The 16,267-nt window shown below is 59.5% G+C and overlaps 1 protein-coding gene across 3 annotated transcripts in view; it reads right to left on the bottom strand.

Annotated features, from left to right (window-relative positions):
- EVC2 (EvC ciliary complex subunit 2) overlaps nt 1–16,267 on the bottom strand; it is a 59,670-nt gene that overhangs the window by 14,702 nt on the left and 28,701 nt on the right. For all 3 annotated transcript variants that reach the window (XM_045834324.1, XM_045834326.1, XM_045834325.1), the window contains exons 8-12: nt 9,773–10,097; nt 6,837–7,076; nt 4,793–4,968; nt 2,547–2,706; nt 1,181–1,635 (exon numbers count right to left, since the gene is read on the bottom strand). In XM_045834324.1, the coding sequence (XP_045690280.1) occupies nt 1,181–1,635; nt 2,547–2,706; nt 4,793–4,968; nt 6,837–7,076; nt 9,773–10,097 (1,356 nt within the window). The remainder of the gene's footprint in view (nt 1–1,180; nt 1,636–2,546; nt 2,707–4,792; nt 4,969–6,836; nt 7,077–9,772; nt 10,098–16,267) is intronic.

Raw genomic sequence — 16,267 nt, 5'->3', positions numbered from 1 at the left:
CATAAATAAATAAAATCTTTAAAAAAAAAAAGAACAACGTGTGGCCACAGTGAGTGGTGTGTAAGGGACTGATCTTCCTGGGCTCGGAGAAGACGGCATTGCGTGTGTTCGGGAAAACGAACGCTCTCAAAGACGCGGAACCAACTCCAGGAGGACGGAACCACAGAGTGAGACAAGGAGGAACTGAGGAGTCGCTCCATCTACACCAAGATGACGTCGCTCTCAGCCAACGCAGGGGGCCTGCCCTCCCTGGCGACAGAGCCATCCCCCGGGAACAGCGCTGAGTCGGAGGGGGCAGCGCAGCTCTGAGCCCAGGAGGACCCTGTTCACGGCGGTGACCGCCACCAAGCAGGGATGGGCGATCCCTCTGCCCAGGGTGAACCCTCTGCTCCAGGGTCCCCCCGAGGGTCCAGGAAGAGCCGATGGGGGACCACTGTGAGGGGCCGACAGAGCGGTCAGACCGACAGACAGGGAGGGAGACAGCCGGACTGACCGGGCACGCAGAGAAGGACCCCCCTCCCCTCCCTCCTCGCCCACCCCTCCCCCACCCCCCTGCACAGCCCTATGTCGGAGAAATCACGTGTTCTGACGACGATTCAGAATCTGAACTGTGGCTCAGATCCAACTGAAACCGTGGAGTGTCTGTACCAAGAACAGAAGAGTAAAAAAGTGTCGTTTTGGTTCCTTGCTTAAACAGGGTTTTCTTGGTTCATTTGTGGAAAGGAAAAACGACTTTAAGGGGTTTTGAGAAGAGAGGCTCCCTCCTCTTGTCAGAAATCACTTCCCACCCTGGGGACCAGGCGACGATCCTGCTTACTCACCAGAAGAGGGTTTAAGTCCCTGTCTGCCCGTGAAATCCTTCCAACAAAGCAGCCACAGCCCTCCCGTGGGAACCAGCGGCAGGGCGGGGGGGGGGACCTGGCCCTCTTGCTGCTACAACGCCCGCCTCCCGCAGCCCCCGCTTGCTCGCTGCGACCCCCGAGTGGCCCTGGGTGTCAGGCGGCGTCCTCCTCCCCGGGGCTGTGAGTGTCCGAGATGGATACACTGCCGTCAGCCTCCTCCTCCGTCCTGTGTTGGGGGCTGCGTGCCCCAGAACCTCAGGGCGGAGCCCCTCCCTCCCCTGCGGCTGGAGGGGACCCAGGGGAGCTCGCAGGGCCACCCGCGACGCAGGGCCACTCACGCGAAGACCAGGCGCCCCCAGCGTCGCAGCTCCGCCTGCTCCTCCGCGGAGGCCTCCGGGGCGTCCTCCTTCAGCCTCTGCCTCACGCCCTGGACGCCCTCCTGGTCCCGGTCCCTCTGCGCGCCCTCCAGCTGCTCGGCCCGGGCAGCCAGCTCCCGGCCCTGCTCCTCCAGCGCCTGCTGCAGGAAGAGCCAGGGCACGCCACGCTTGAGCAGCTCCTGGGTCACCACGGAGTTCTGGAGGCGCCGCAGCTCCTCGGTGGCTCTCTCGAACAGCGACAGGGTCAGGGCCCTGAGGTCGTCCAGGGCCGCCTGGTCCAGGCGCTCCTGCAGCTCCTCCAGGGCGGCGCTGTGCTCCGCCACCAGGCTCCGCCACTGGCCCAGGTACTGGCCCACGTCCTCCGCGGCGCGGAAGGCGTCCCCGACGGCCAGCTGCTCCCTCCGCTGCTCCTTGTGCTGCCGCGAATTCCGAAAGGGAGATGACAGGGGACACGCTCAGTACACGAAGCCATTCGGGAAACACTTTGGGAAGGTGGTTAGACCCTTTCCCCCAACAAGCTCACCTTTAGAAGACTGTCCTTCAGAAAAATAACCCAAAACCTTGTGAAAACTTCATTTGCTCGACATTTATCCAGCCCTCACTCATCGACACGGGCAAGCCCAGGAGGCAGACGCCATACCTGCCCCCGCCCCACCCCGCCCCGGGTTCCCATCCCGGCTTCTCCCCTGGCACGCCGTGCTGGCGGAAGCGAGCATCTTGCCCTCGCTGTGACCCCACTTCCTAATCCCTCCGGCGGGCAGGAGAGCATCCAGCTCGGAGAGCGGCATGGGGGTTCCCTCGCTGAGCTGCTCAGCACCTGCGGCTCTTGCAGAAGCGCCCGGCGCAGGGGTCAAATGCAGAGACGTCCACCATTATTGTTCCCACGACCCAGGCACCCAGTACCACGTCAGCCACCGCAGCCCCGAAGAGGGCCCTCATCGGACCCCCATCGTGCTGGCGCCCTAACCTCGGGCCTCCAGCCTCCGGAATCGTGAGGTGGAAATTTTTGTTGTCTGTCAGCCACTTGGGCTGCGGCATTGAGTGACAGCAGCCCGCACACGCTGGAACACTCAACCACTGACACTACAGCATTGTCATCGTTCGCCCCTGCGCCCTCCTCACCCAGGCAGCTGTCACCGCCGGCCGAGACCCGCTGCGGCGCCGAGGCCGGGTGGGACCTGGAGAAGCCTTCTTGACAGGCGTCCCCAAAAGTCACCGCCCCTGACGCCCAGATGGCCGGCCCCCCAGGGCATCCCAGCTGTCCCCTGGCCCTGGCCGGCGCTCGGAACGGTCGTGGGGAGAACGAAGGGCAGACGCCCTCACACACCTTTTGCAGCATCTCCCGTCTCCTCCTCATTATTAGTCTTTGGTGGAGCTTCTTCTTCTCCTGCTTTAAGTCGTTGTCCAGCTTCTGCTTTATGGAGAAGACCTCGGTCTGGGCACGCTCCAACAGCGCTTCCGTCTGGTCTTCATCCAAGTACCCGGCTCTGGGGGGAGAACACCGGGGTGGCCGCTCTCTCCCCGGCCAAACGCCCAGACGTGGCTGAGAGGCGGGGAGGGCGAGGCCAGCGTCGCTGCAGACAAGCAGACGGAGCTCGCACCACCGGGGAGGGCGGAGATGGGGCGAGACTTCCGGGAGGAAGCAGCAGGCGAAGGGGGGGCTGCCGTGGCGCAGGCAGAGTCTGCCCAGAGCGGAGGGCGGGCTAGGAACTCCTGGGCACGAGCAAAGTCCGAGAGGTGAACCGAGGGGTCATTCTGTGAGGGTCAGTTCTGTGTGTCCGTGTGACTGGCCACAGTGGCGGCAGCCAGTTTAAATGAGGTTTTCGGTTGGGCCTGGGGGGGTGTTTCCCCAAGAGGTTAGCATTTGAATGAGCAGACTCAGCAAAGCAGAGTGCCCTGCCACCCCCAGAGTGGGCGGGCCTCCTCTGACTGGGGGCGGGGCCTGGCTAGGGGCGGGGCCTGGCTAGGGGCGGGGCCTGGCTAGGGGCGGAGGAAGGAGGAACTGGCCCCTGCTTTCCCTGCCTCCCTGCTCCAGCTGGGACTTCTCATCCCCCTTCTCCTGCCCTCGGGCTGGAACTCCCTGGTTCTCAGGCCTCTGGACGCAGATGGACCACACCGCCAGCTTTCCTGTCGGCCGGCAGGACAGCACGCACGGGGCTTCTCAGCCCCCATAACTGCCGGGCCAGTCCTCGCGTGCAGGCTATTTTCCCTGTCTTCTGGAGAACCCTGCCGAGAGGCGCTCTGTCCCGCTCACTATCACCTCCCTAGTCTATTACTCCCCGTCAGTCTGCATGCCCACCCGGGCTGGGCCGCCTGCTCTGTACGGGGTAGGTTCTCCAGGGAAACCTCTGGAAGGAACGAATAGGTAGATGGATGAATGAACGAATGGGAGGTGCACGTTTCAGAACTAAGTCTGTGCGGACTTTCACGGCAGCAGTTACAAATCAGAGCCAGGACACGCTTCCCTCAGGGCAGTGCGGACGCAGCCGCCGCCGGCGCTTCGGTTCACGGTGAGGCACCGTGTCTGCACGCACCGGAATGAACATGAATCAGGAGCGTCAACTGCGGTGACGGACTCATTAGCATCTCTGGGCAAACAGCGCCCACACAATTTGCACTTACAGAATTCTCATTACATAAGAGCAACAGCGCTTCAAAGCCCTAATAAAATTATCTAGCGGAACCAATTCACAAAATCACGCTCCTTGTAAGAAACCAGCTTTAGAGTCCCGTCCCTGGTCATCTCAGGGCTTCTCGTAACCCACGGAGAGTAACTTGCATTGCTGACAATGAGGCGCCTCCGAGACTGGCTGAGGAGGGGCCTGGAGCGAGGGGAGGGGCTGCACCGGTGAGAGGCCGCACCCCACGGTTTCCCTGGCCACGTGGTGGGTGTCCCTGGTACCCGCACCTCCTCCTGGAGGTGCTGAGGAAGACCAACTGGAGTTTTGTGCTTCTTCCCAAAGGCAAATGCAGGGGGGCCAGTGGCGAGCAAGGGCCCGAGACCAGGGCTCCCCACATAGTGCCCAAGAGCCTCCACCATGGATTTCTTAGTGAAATGTTGGGGACCTGCTTTAAAACACCCCGGGGCGGAGACCCAATTCCATGTGGGGACCGGCCGTGAGTTGGCACCTCCTGAAGGCGGATGTTGGGTGCCCGGGGCTCACGGCACAGTTGTCTCAACTGTCAAGAGTTCTAAATTCTGCAGTGCGATGGAGTCTTACAACCAGAGAACTTTTCTTTTTTCTTTTTTTTTTTTAAATCCTCACCCAAGGATACGTTTATTGATTTTAGAGAAAGAGGGAGGGAGAGAGAGAGAAACTTGATGTGAGAAAAAAACATCAATCGGTTGCCTCCCGTATGCAACCCAACGGGATATCAAACCCACAACCCAGGCATGTGCCCAGACTGGGACTGACCCCGCAACCCTTGGGTGTACAGGAGATGCTCCAACCAACTGAGCCACACTGGCCAGGGCAAAATTTTTTCGTAAGACCTCAGTAAGGGGCAGCCAGGGCATGGATGAATGAACGGCGGCAGGCGGCCTGGACGGGGGGTGGGGGCAGGGCGGTGTACCTCTCGTGCTTCTGGACGAGGAGGGTCAGCTGGGCGGCGGCCGTGCTCAGAAGTCCCTGCGCGCGGGCCTCTGACGACTGGATGTTCTGCACCAGGTACTCCCTGTGGCCGAACCTCTTGCTCAGGTGGTACCTCTTGCTGGCCTGGAAGAAGTCCATTAGCTCTTCTACCTCCTCCTGTCAAAAAAGTGTCAAAATCAGGAAACTATGCTTAATTAAAATTCAGAGAAGATTCCCTACAGACATTAAAAATATTACATTTCCTGTCTCAAGACATATCCAGGACCAGGAGCACTGGAGGGGGGGGCATTTAACCCCCTGGGCCCCGGACAATGACACGTGAGTGAGGAATGAGGGCTTCGGAAAGCGCCTGGGCCCAGGTGGCCGCGGGTCACCAGAGCATCGTTACCGCCCTAAGACACAGAACGTAACTTCAGTCTCTCGGCGATGCGCCTTCGTTCCCACACACGTGTGCACATGTGCAGTTCCCAGGGCGCAGCACCAAGACTGGTGCCACAGTTCTGGGACCTGCCGGCCGCCGGCCCTGACCCCCAAAACGCCCGCACTTGTGGAGGGGACGAGAGGAGCACAGTCGGCTGGAGCAGCCAGGACTCTTCCTCCGTCGCCGGAGCGAGCAAAGCCCGGCCAGCGCGGCGAGTGCAGTAACCTGGCTTACACCGGCGTCTTCGCCGGGCCTGCCCCTGGGCCCGAGGCCTCCCTCACCTCATCTAACTTCACGGAGGGAGGCAGGCCTGTGACTCCCATTGCACAGATGAGGAAACTGAGTCCCGCCGCAGAGCTGGTAAATGCCCGAGCAGGGTTTGACCTCAGCGGTCTAATGCCACGGCCTGTGCTCTAACTTCCCAGAAGGCCGCCTGCTCCGAACACAGCTTCAGCCAGTGGCGCAGTAACTGCGTCGGCAGGAATTAAACTCGGCGGTGTTGCCCCACGGATCGGCTCTGCCAGCTTTTCCGTCTGGGGAAATGCTGTCCATGCAACGGGCTACTGAAACGATCAACACTTTGTTCAACGAGGCCCACTGGGCGCCGTGGGCAGTCTCCTTTCCACACAAAACCTGTCACGCCACCAATTTTGACAGCCGAGAACCCATACGTCTGGGCGGTGGAAGCTGCACGGGCAGCAGACACGACCCAATACCAGCGTCTCCCTGAGAGTCACGACAACAGAATCCATGTGTGTGCTCCCCTCAGAGCTGGACCCCCATGAGCTGGGAGTGGCCCTGTCTTCCCAAAGCTCACGGCGGTCACGTGGCCACCCCTTGGCCCTGGCCCTGGCCCGCTCTGTGGCACCCTCCTGCCCTGGGCCTGCGCCAGGGCTGGAAATCTGCACGCCAGCGATGTCACTGCGTGTGTGCACACGTGTGTACATACATGTGTACATGCGCTCACAAAGCACCCCAGGCCGCCTCCGGAGAGACTCCACAGCAGTGGCGACGGTCCCAGATCAACTGCTTTCACGGCCGTCCAGGAGGTCATTCAGCCTGCGTTATCGACATTCACACTCAAGCTCGTGGGCAAAAACAGGCACGAATTCACGCAGACGTGTCTGGGCACAGACTGTAAACCCTACACACACACACACACACACACACACGCACATTTATGCACACGCATATCCCTATCTTTTAAACACGCGTCGTACCGAGCACCGGCTTTCCTGGACCGGCTCACTAAACCTCGCCACTGCCCCCGGAGTGTGGGCGCCTTGTTACCCCCATCTCACAGGTGGGGAAACGGAGGCTCAGGCAAGCCGGGTAACTTGATCAAATTGACACAGCGGGGGAGGGGTGGCACTGGAATTCAAGTTCAAGTCAGCCCGGGTCCCAGGCCTGGGCTTCACGCCCCCACTTCCCCTGCTTTCGGGAAACTCACACGGACACTGGGCGGAGGGGGTGGGGGCGGAGGAAGAGAGCTCCCGCGTCCACGGCGCGGAAGGGGAGCGGGACTCGGCGCTGGGGGAGGAGAAGGCCCCGGGCGGCCTGGGAAAAGACCCCCCCCCCGGAGCGGCGCGGCTGGGGGCGTTACCTGGACGTTGGAGTAGTCTTGCAGCAGCAGTTCCGCGGCCTCGGGCTTCAGGTCCCCTTTGAAAATGGCACTTTTTATCTGGGCAAAAAAGATGCTGTGCAGCTCGTTTCTCTGGAAAACGGCCAGCTGCCGGCGAGCCTTGGCGAAGTCTTCCTCCTGCTGCAGCGCGAGGGACCTCCGCAGGTGCTGCTGCTCCAGGCCGTGCAGCGTCCGCAGCAGGCCGCTGCACTCGGCGGCGGACTACAGAGAGAGCAGGCGGATGGGAGCGGCTGACACGCCAGCCAGGCACACGTGCACACAGGTATGCACACATATGCACAGCACACACACGTATGCAGCATCCTACCGTGTGTACACCCATGCATACCACATGCAGACGCACACAGCACACAGGCATGAATGTGGCAACCCGCCACGTACATGCACACCGTGCATGTCACATGCAGACACACACCACACATGCACATGTGCAGCAACCCACCACACACATGCATGCATACATCACACTGTGCACACACATGTGTGCATGTGCACACACACAGCGTGCGCACATGCACACACAGTGAATGCTTGCACACAACACACAGTGCATGTGTAAACACAGGCACGTGTGCAGATAACCACACAAGCATGCACACTCCCATGAGACACACGTGCACACAGTGCACACGCACACAGTGCCCCAAGCAGACAACGGAGAGGCTGCAAGGCTCTGGGAGACGCTAACGTTTCCCAGAACAACCTCGTGAAGCAAGAACTTCACAGGGAGGAAATCCGCAGCTCAGACGGCCTGGAAACAGCCTGGAATCGGAGACCCCGAGGACTGTGCTGTTGGCCGCGCACGCTCGCTGCCGCCGTCTCTCACTCGTGACGGACTTGAGGAGAAAAGCACCAACAATCAGGCCCAGGTGGAGGCCGCTGGATGAAAATGGCGGCAAAGGGGTGTGGAGACACAGCCACGTGACACCTGCACGTTACGTGGTCCGGTGCGAGGAAAGGACTGGGTGGGACCGGGACCCGCGCTCCAGGGAGAGGGCAGCCCGGCCGGGACCCGATCGCAAGGCGGCGAGACCCGCACGGAGCGCTCGGCCAGGCCGGGCCCAGACCCCGGACCACGGAGGCTCGCGATGGCCCGTGGGAGTTGTTTTAAGTCGCTGAGCGTGTGGTGCTGTGGCACACAGCCGACCAAAAACGAACACACTGAGGGTGAGGGGGCACACACTCGGGGGCGCCGAGGGTCCTGCCCCATTTCTCTCCGCGCTCAGGAGGGAAGGGGACGTTCAAACCAACTCTCCAGGCACCGGGCTCTGAAACCACACAGACACGGCACGGTGCCCCATGCTGGTGGAGCCAAGGGAGGGGCAGTGTATCTGTCCCACAGCTAGGGGGCGCCACCATCCTGGGGTCCAAGGTCAAGGTCAAGACGCACATGGTCTCGGGAGGTGGGAGGAGGTGAGATGACAGCCTTGACTGTACTGAGCAGAGGCCGGGAAGGCAGACGGGCAGTGACGGCACAGGGCAAGGGCTGGGCCCCCTCAGCTACACGGGATCGATCGGGGGGTGGCTCCACACCGCCCGCACTCTCTGTTCCCGGGGACCCCAGTCACAGGCCTGCCGCCTCCGCTTCCGGCCACCCACAACCCTACAGAGGCGGAATCCTCATCCGCCCCTTTCCAGCTCTTTTCACGGACTTTTCAATTTGTCCAGAAGCTGCCCCAGAAAGTAGCCGGTGTGTGACAAGCCCTGTCCCCAGGTGCCCCCAGCGACGTGTCCGGCAGCAGCCACTGCGCCAGACACGGAAAGATATTCCGTGCGTGTCCCTGGCCACATCTCCGGGGCTCTGGCGTGGTTCCTTTCAAGACGGCGGCCGACACACCTCTTAGAAAAGGAGAGCTAAACAATCGGCAGAGGCCAGGCCCGGGGCCTCTGCAGAAGCAGCACTGGGCACGCACAGCCTCGCAGGCCAGCGCCCTGCCCCCGCACCACGTCCCCCAGCCACCCCGCACGGGCGCCCCAGCCTCACTCCACAGGAGCAGAGCCGGAAGGCACTAGAGTGGGAGGCCAGGTCTGTCTGACTCCACAGCCTGTGCTGCAGAGAGCACGCTGCCGTGACCACAGCCCAGAGGGACGCGCATGCACACAGACATCACATGTGGAGACCTTCTCCTCTCCCCAGGGCCTCCCGCGGCACCGGGAACATGGTGCTATTAGAACGTAGTTGAATGATGACACGTGTTTTAACATGGGAGGGTCCTTCTCAGCTACAGACTTCTTGAATGCAAACCCCATGTCCCATTTTTCTCTCTGTCTTCACAGCCCAGCCCGGTGCCTGAGAGACAGTGAGTGATGAATAAGTGCTTCCTAAATGAATTCCGGACAGATGGCTGGGTTGTGGGTGGGTACATAGATGGATGTGTAGACAGACGGGGGTGGACAAATGAGTGCATGAATGGATGGATGGATGGATGGTGGATGGATGGGTGGGTGGATGAATGGATGATGGGTGGGTAGATGGATAGATGAATGGATGAATGGATGGGTGGGTGGATGGATGGGTGGATGGATGGATAGATGGGTAGATGGATAGATGAATGAGTGGATGGATGGATGGGTGGATGGGGGGATGGATGGGTGGATGGGTGGGTGAATGAATGGATGGTGGGTGGGTGGGTGGATGGGTGGATGGATGGATAGATGGGTAGATGGATAGATGAATGGATGGATGGATGGATGGTGGATGGATGGATGGATGGTGGATGGGTGGGTGGATGAATGGATGGGTGGGTAGATGGATGGATGGTGGATGGGTGGGTGGATGGATAGATGGACAGATGGATGGATGGATGGATGGATGGATGTCTGCACGGAGAGATAAATGCAGGATCCCCGAGAGGAAGGAGGGGGCAGCGGAAGCCCGCCCTCCGGAGCTGCCTTACCCTCTCGCTGACACGCTTCAGCAGCTCCTCCGCCTCCTCCATCGCCGCCATCTCCCTCTGGTACTGGGTCTCCATCTTCTTCCTCGTTTCCAGGTCGCACTCGGCCGTCAACGCCACCATCTTCCGATCGTACTCCTCCTGTATCTCCTTCTCCAGCAAGAGGAACTGCTTCTTGAAAAGAGCGGCCATCCTCCTCTCCACTGGGGGGGACAGGTGGCCCCGGCCGGTCAGCCCGCGCAGCAGAAGGGCGATGACGTCTTGGCTGATCTGGGTCCGACAAGCCTCCAGGTCGGAGTCCGCCCGGTTCAGGGTCGCAATCTCCAGCCTGGGAGATACAGAGGTCGAGAGCGTGCCGTGACGTGACGTGGCAACAGAAAGCAAAGGTCCCCCAGAGCTCTGAGGTTTCCGACCATTTACAGGTGAGGCCTTCTTTCCCCCTTCCCCTCTGCCTTCCCCTCCCCCTCCTCTCCTCCCTCCCTTCTGCCCCCTCCGGAGACCGGAGGCCAGTGTCGGAGCTGCAGACTCCCCTCCAGCAAAGGGGGCAGGTGCCCTGCCGGGAGCGAGAGGAGCACGGCCGACACCAGCACGGCCCTTGGTGGCAGGAGACCACGGGAAAAAGCGATAGTTACGGTATTAGGAGAGTTTTAGAATCAAGTTTATTTTCATCTTTCCAATTAAAAATTAGCTTAATTTTTAATGACAAGTAAAGGTGATGTGCCACCCCGGACGGGATCCCGGAAGGGACAAAGGACAAGGGATTCATCTGGATAAAGCACGGACTCCGTTAACAGTGCAAGAACATTGGTTCACTCCTTGGAGCCCATGCGCCGCAGTGAGGGGAGATACCACTAATGGGGAATGGTGGGGGCCCCGTGTGCTGTCCCTTAACTCTCTGCGGGTCTAACCTGCTGTAAACAGCAGGCCCACTGCAGAAGCAGTCGGGGTGCTCACAGGGCCCCGGGGTCTAACGCCGGCCGGGGCAGCCAGGTGCAGGGTGCTGTCTGCACAGTGACACCTGGGACTGGCTCTCGGTGCGGGCGGATTGACGGGATGCTCGTTACATCTGTGTAAGTAACGCCACAGAAGGACGCACAGGGCTGTTCGTGATAGAGAGTCTGGAACACAAGGACACGGAGAGGCTTTCGTCCCCTCTGGGCCCACCTCTTGACTGGAACCAGCGGGGATACTCTGCTGTATTCACTTCTGTTCTGTCCTCTACGGGCACGTGTCCTACACGTATACACATGCCACACGTGCACACATGCCACATGTGCACACTGCCGGTGAGAACACAGGGGCGAGGACAACGCTGTCCTTTCTCTGTCCGTTTGTCACTGTGATAGGCATCTGCCAGTGGCTTAAAAACTGTCAAAGTTTCCTTTACGATGGCTGAAAGCATTTTCCCAGGCAAAGCCCCACAATTCAACCAACTGCTTTTCGGATGCGGCGCGCGTGGGGCGCTCGCAGAGCCCAGACCCTAGAACGGTGAGCTGCCGTCCCCACCTGGGTGAGGCTGCCGGCTCGAGGTCCGATCCGCGGTGACTTCCCGAGAGCGACTCCCTCCCGGGCCCGCGGGCGGGCATCAGCAGCATTCTGCAGTCTCCTGGCACGGCCTGCCAACGCGCTTTCCCGAAAAGCGCCCCAGCGGTGTCTAACGGTCTTTGAGAGTTTGACAGGAGAAAATGGCACTGGAGTCTAAAAATATAAAGGTCTGCAGAAAACTTCATGACAGGAGTTCGCCAGCCCGTGAAAGCGGAAAGAGCAGTGTGTCTCTCACCGCGGTCAGCACAGGACTTCAAAAATGGCCCCTTCTTTCCGGGCTGGCGCCAGCCCCTCCCTTCCACGCCGACCGGGGCGTTTCCAGGCAAACCCCAGGGCTTTCACTTCACCTGTAGTTCCTCGGTGTGCGGCTGCAACTGCCGAGAAGTTGTGTATGTGAAGGGCATGCGCAAGTACCTATGTATACCTATACATGCATACGTGTGTTCATGGGTTTCTTACCTGACCTGTGTATCATGCATGTATCATAGCATCGCATTCAAAATATTAACATTTATAAGCTCTGGCCGGGTAGCTCAGTTGGTTAGAGCATCATCCCAGTACGCCAAGATTGCAGTTCGATCCCCGGTCAGGGCACACGCAAGATGCAACCAGTGATGCATAAATGCGTGGGACAACAAATTGATGTCTCTCTCTTTCTCTCCCCGTCTCTCTCTCTCACATCAATAAAATAAAATCATAAAATAAAAGTTAACAACTCCAGTAAAGAATCAGTCATTAATCAAACTACCTCAAATGTCCCCAAATAGTTTTTACAGTCAAAAGGTTTAAATTCAAGGAGCCAACGAAACCCCACCGCATCCGCGCAGTGCGGTTTGCTCGCTGGCATTCTGCCCCCATCCCGTTTCTCCTTCCGTGCCATCGATTTGCTGGGGAACCAGGTCACCCCCCACCCCACCCCCGCACAATGTCCTTGCCCTGGACTGGGCCGAGGGCTTCCGCAGGGTGTCACTGTCCCTCTAGTCCCTGCATTTCCCATAGACGGCTGGTTAGACCGAAGGTCTTGCTGAGTCAGATCCAGCCTATTTTCCAAAACGCCCAGATGGGGCGCCAGCGCCCCCTACAGGGTCAGACCGTGGGCGGATGCTGTGATGGGTGGGCAGGTTCAAGTGCATCCAAGTGATGCCAAATCACAAACCTTCCCATCGAATTGCCCCCGAGCGGCTTTAGCCTCCCCTTGTAAATGCTACCTGGACCCACGACTTCCTTGGGAATTAAAAGAAGCACATCTTCTAATTCCATTGCTTCTGCATTTTTTTAAAGATTTTATTTATTTTTAGAGAGGGAAGGGAGGGAGAGAGAGAGAGAGAGAGAAACATCAATGTGCGGTTGCTGGGGGTCATGGCCTGCAACCCAGGCATGTACCCTGACTGGGAATCGAACCTGCAACACTTTGGTTCTCAGCCCGCACTCAATCCACTGAGCTATGCCAGCCAGGGCTCTGCTTCTGCATTTTTAAAGCTGAGATTCTCTTTATAAGAGAGACAACCTCCCTTAACAATTCGGCGACTCTGACATGAAGCTAAGAGACAGGACAGATGTTTGATTGTTTGCTAGGGAAAAAGCTGGTGTCATAGCAACCTCCAGGCGATAAGCAGCTTGGGTCTGTGTCTTCATGTGCAGGTTTTGTTCTGGTATGAGGGCAGAGGGCTAATCACACTGCCTCAGCTCCCCGAGAAGCTGCGCTTTGGCTAACGTTTATCTGGAATCTTCATAAGGAGGACAAATATGTCAAAATGTTGCACGCTACACAGTTTCTGGTAAAATGCCGGTAAACTACAGCTGGCTGGGAGGGCCGGCCGGTGAGCCGTAAGTACTTAATGGGCAAGCCACACGTCCAGCTTCCCTGGGTGAGGTGACTCCTGGAACCGGGCGTGTCCTTTGAGGGACCCGGGAAGCCAGGCCTGTGAGCTGTGGCAGAAGACCGGGGCATCTGTGGGGACTGCATCTCCTCGCCCCCAGGCTGTGTCCCCTGGAGAAAACTCCTCTGGGACAGCTAAGTGGGCTGCGGTGTGGCCTGCGGCAAGGACACCCACGGGAGGATGCCCGGCCCTGTCCTCACGGCGGCTGCGTTCCCATGCTCCGGCCTCTTGCTCGGGTGGGGTCAAGTGTCATCTGCGGGAGTCTTGTGAGCCCAAACGTTGAGCCGAACCTCGCAGGCCACCTGCCTCCCGTCATCAGGAAACCGTGGCTGTCCCTCGCGTGGTGCATGTCACGTGGTTCACAGCCAGCGTTCCGGCTGACGCCCACGGTGTATGGCCTGAGACCACGGGGGCTCACGTCCTTCAGACACGGCCCGTTCATCTGGTTTAACCCACAACGCGATCATTCCCCTCCTTCGTCTTCTCCACAAGCCCTTCCCGGATGCGTGCGCAAGCGCAGGGCGTGTTTCCCGGGTGACAGGGCGAGGAAGCAGCACAAGAGACGCCTGAAGGCAGAGCGCACCTACTTCCACACCCGGCGACCCCAACGGCGTCCCCAAGAAATCACAGACCTCGTGGAACGACGCCTCTGGCGGCGCGTGGAACGCTGGCCCCCACCCGCCCACACCCCATTTCCTGGAACCTGCGAGTGCGTCAGGCTCCATGGCTGAGCTCAGACAGAGACGAACGAACAACGGGGGTCTTTGCCGGTGGGAGCGGGAGGACGGGGCGCGGGAACCAGAGGGAGGCGGGGTGAAGGGAGCAGGGGCGGGAGCCGCGGGGTCGTCAGCATTGAAGGCGGAGGAGGAAGAGCCAGGCGCCAGGGAACGTGGAAACGAGGCTGAGGGAGGCTGCAAACGGATCCCGCCCTCGCACCGACATCTTGGTTTGTCCTAGCCAGAGGGACTCTGACCCCCAGGGCTGTGCGGTCATGCGTCTGTGTTGTGTGAGGCCACCAGGTTGTGGCAATCTGTTAGCGCTGGTAGGAAGCTCATTCACCCCACCCGACCACACCATCCTCATTCATTCATTCATTCCTTCATTCATTCATTCCTTCGCTCATTATTAACTCACACACGAACGTGCGGTGGCTGCCTGCTGGGTGACCTTCAGGTGCTTTACCGGGCACAGGGGATGAAGTGAGCAAGACAGCATCCCAGCAGGACTTTGCCGTCAAGTCATTTGCACTACGTGACCTGGGAAAGAACTTAGTTCCCAGCCCTGGCTGGCGTAGCTCAGTGGATTGAGCTTGGGCTGCAAACCCAAGTGTCACAGGTTCGATTCCCAGTCAGGGCACATGCCTGGGTTGCACGCCACAGCCCCCAGCAACCACACATTGATGTTTCTCTCTCTCTCCCACCCTCCCTTCCCTCTCCAAAAATAAATAAATAAAGTCTTTAAAAAAAGAGCTTAGTCTCCCCGCAGCATAATGGGGACCACACGTCTCAGGGCGTTGTTCGGGGGCCCAAAGAGACCAGTATAAGATGCGTGGGTCGAGCCTGGCATTTGGTCGGTGCTGAATGACCACAGTGCCCGTCCCCTCCGCTGCCCTCTCTCCGGGAGGCCGGCTGCAGACGGAGCCCGACCCCCAGGCCCAGCCTTTCCCGTCGCTTGGGAAGACACCCTCACAGGTGCTTTCTGTCCAAGTGTTTACGTCAATCTGGCCAAAGTGGCAACAATAAAAACCATCGGGGTGTTCCAGAGCCACAGAAGAAAGCAAAAATGTCCCTTTAAACCAGTTAAAACACCACGTAGTTCATGGAGCTGACTCTCTTCTGCTAATTTTTCCCAGCGGCCCCAGGAGAGGAAAACACACACTCAGGAGGCATCGTTCAGGTACAGGGTTGGACACCTGTGAAATCCGCATCACTCCTGGGCATTTTTTTAAAGATTTTATTTATTTATTTCTAGAGAGGGAAGGAAGGGAGGGAGAAAGAGAGAGAGAGAGAGAGAAACATCAATGTGCGGTTGCTGGGGGCTGTGGCCTGCAACCCAGGCATGTGCCCTGACTGGGAATCGAACCTGTGATGCCTTGGTTCGCAGCCCCCGCTCAATCTACTGAGCTACGCCAGCCAGGGCATCCCCCGGGCATTTTTAACTATTTGCAGAATAAAACCTACATGTTTTCCAGCGCCCTCCTCTCCCCCAAAGTCCCCGCTGGCACTGTGCGACAGACCGAGCCCTGCCGAGCTCCCCACGCTGGACCGAGATTCCCGACCCGCTTTCCTGCCTCAACAGGCGGCAGAGTCGGCGGGGCCACACGGCTCTCCCAGGGAACACGCGGTTTTTCCCCAGTCACGGGCACATCATCCTGCCACCGCACCTTCAAGACGACTGCACGGCTCAGGCGCGGTGCGCCGACACGCACCCCGTGCCCGCCACGCCCCGCCCGTGCGCGACCGACCGACTGCACAGGGAGCTCAGAACACCAAGCACCGCGGGGCCGTGGGAGCCATTACAATTCAGGGCCAGGCCTGCCCGGTGCGACATCTTTCTAGAAGTAAGGGCACAGCTTCAATCACCCCAGGACGGATCGATCCTTCGGTTGGCTACCGAGGGTAAAAAAAAGAGAGAATGACGTTCCTGTCCTTTTTCGTAGTTATTTCACACAAAAGTTCATCACGTCCCCCGGAAACGGCGCGAGCAAGGGGCCAGCCCAGCATGATAGGCTTTGACCCCCGGGGCGGTCAGCGCTGCCCCGCGTGGGAACGGGGGCGCGTTGATCACGGTGAAGGGTCGTTAGTCCAGGAGGGACATGAAAGGGCCACGCCATCTTTTACAACGCGCCCCGGGCGCCCACCCGTCAGCCGGTGTGAGTCAAAGAGCCACAAACGCCAGCTCGGCAGCAGGGAGAGTGGCATTTTCCTCCCCGGAGCCGTCTCCATGGAGACGGCGCCGCGCCAGGCTCCAGGTGGGGCTCGTAAATCAGATTTATACGCTCTCGGCTCGAGGCACTGGACAGGGGGAGTCCGGGGAGAAAAACGCCTCCTGAGCGTCTTCCCTGTCCAGACGG

This window comes from Phyllostomus hastatus, unplaced genomic scaffold, assembly GCF_019186645.2.
Source record: "Phyllostomus hastatus isolate PE091 unplaced genomic scaffold, TTU_PhHast_1.1 phas_contig_196, whole genome shotgun sequence".
Taxonomy (NCBI): Eukaryota; Metazoa; Chordata; class Mammalia; order Chiroptera; family Phyllostomidae; genus Phyllostomus; species Phyllostomus hastatus.
This window is presented reverse-complemented; position numbering and strand designations above follow the sequence as displayed.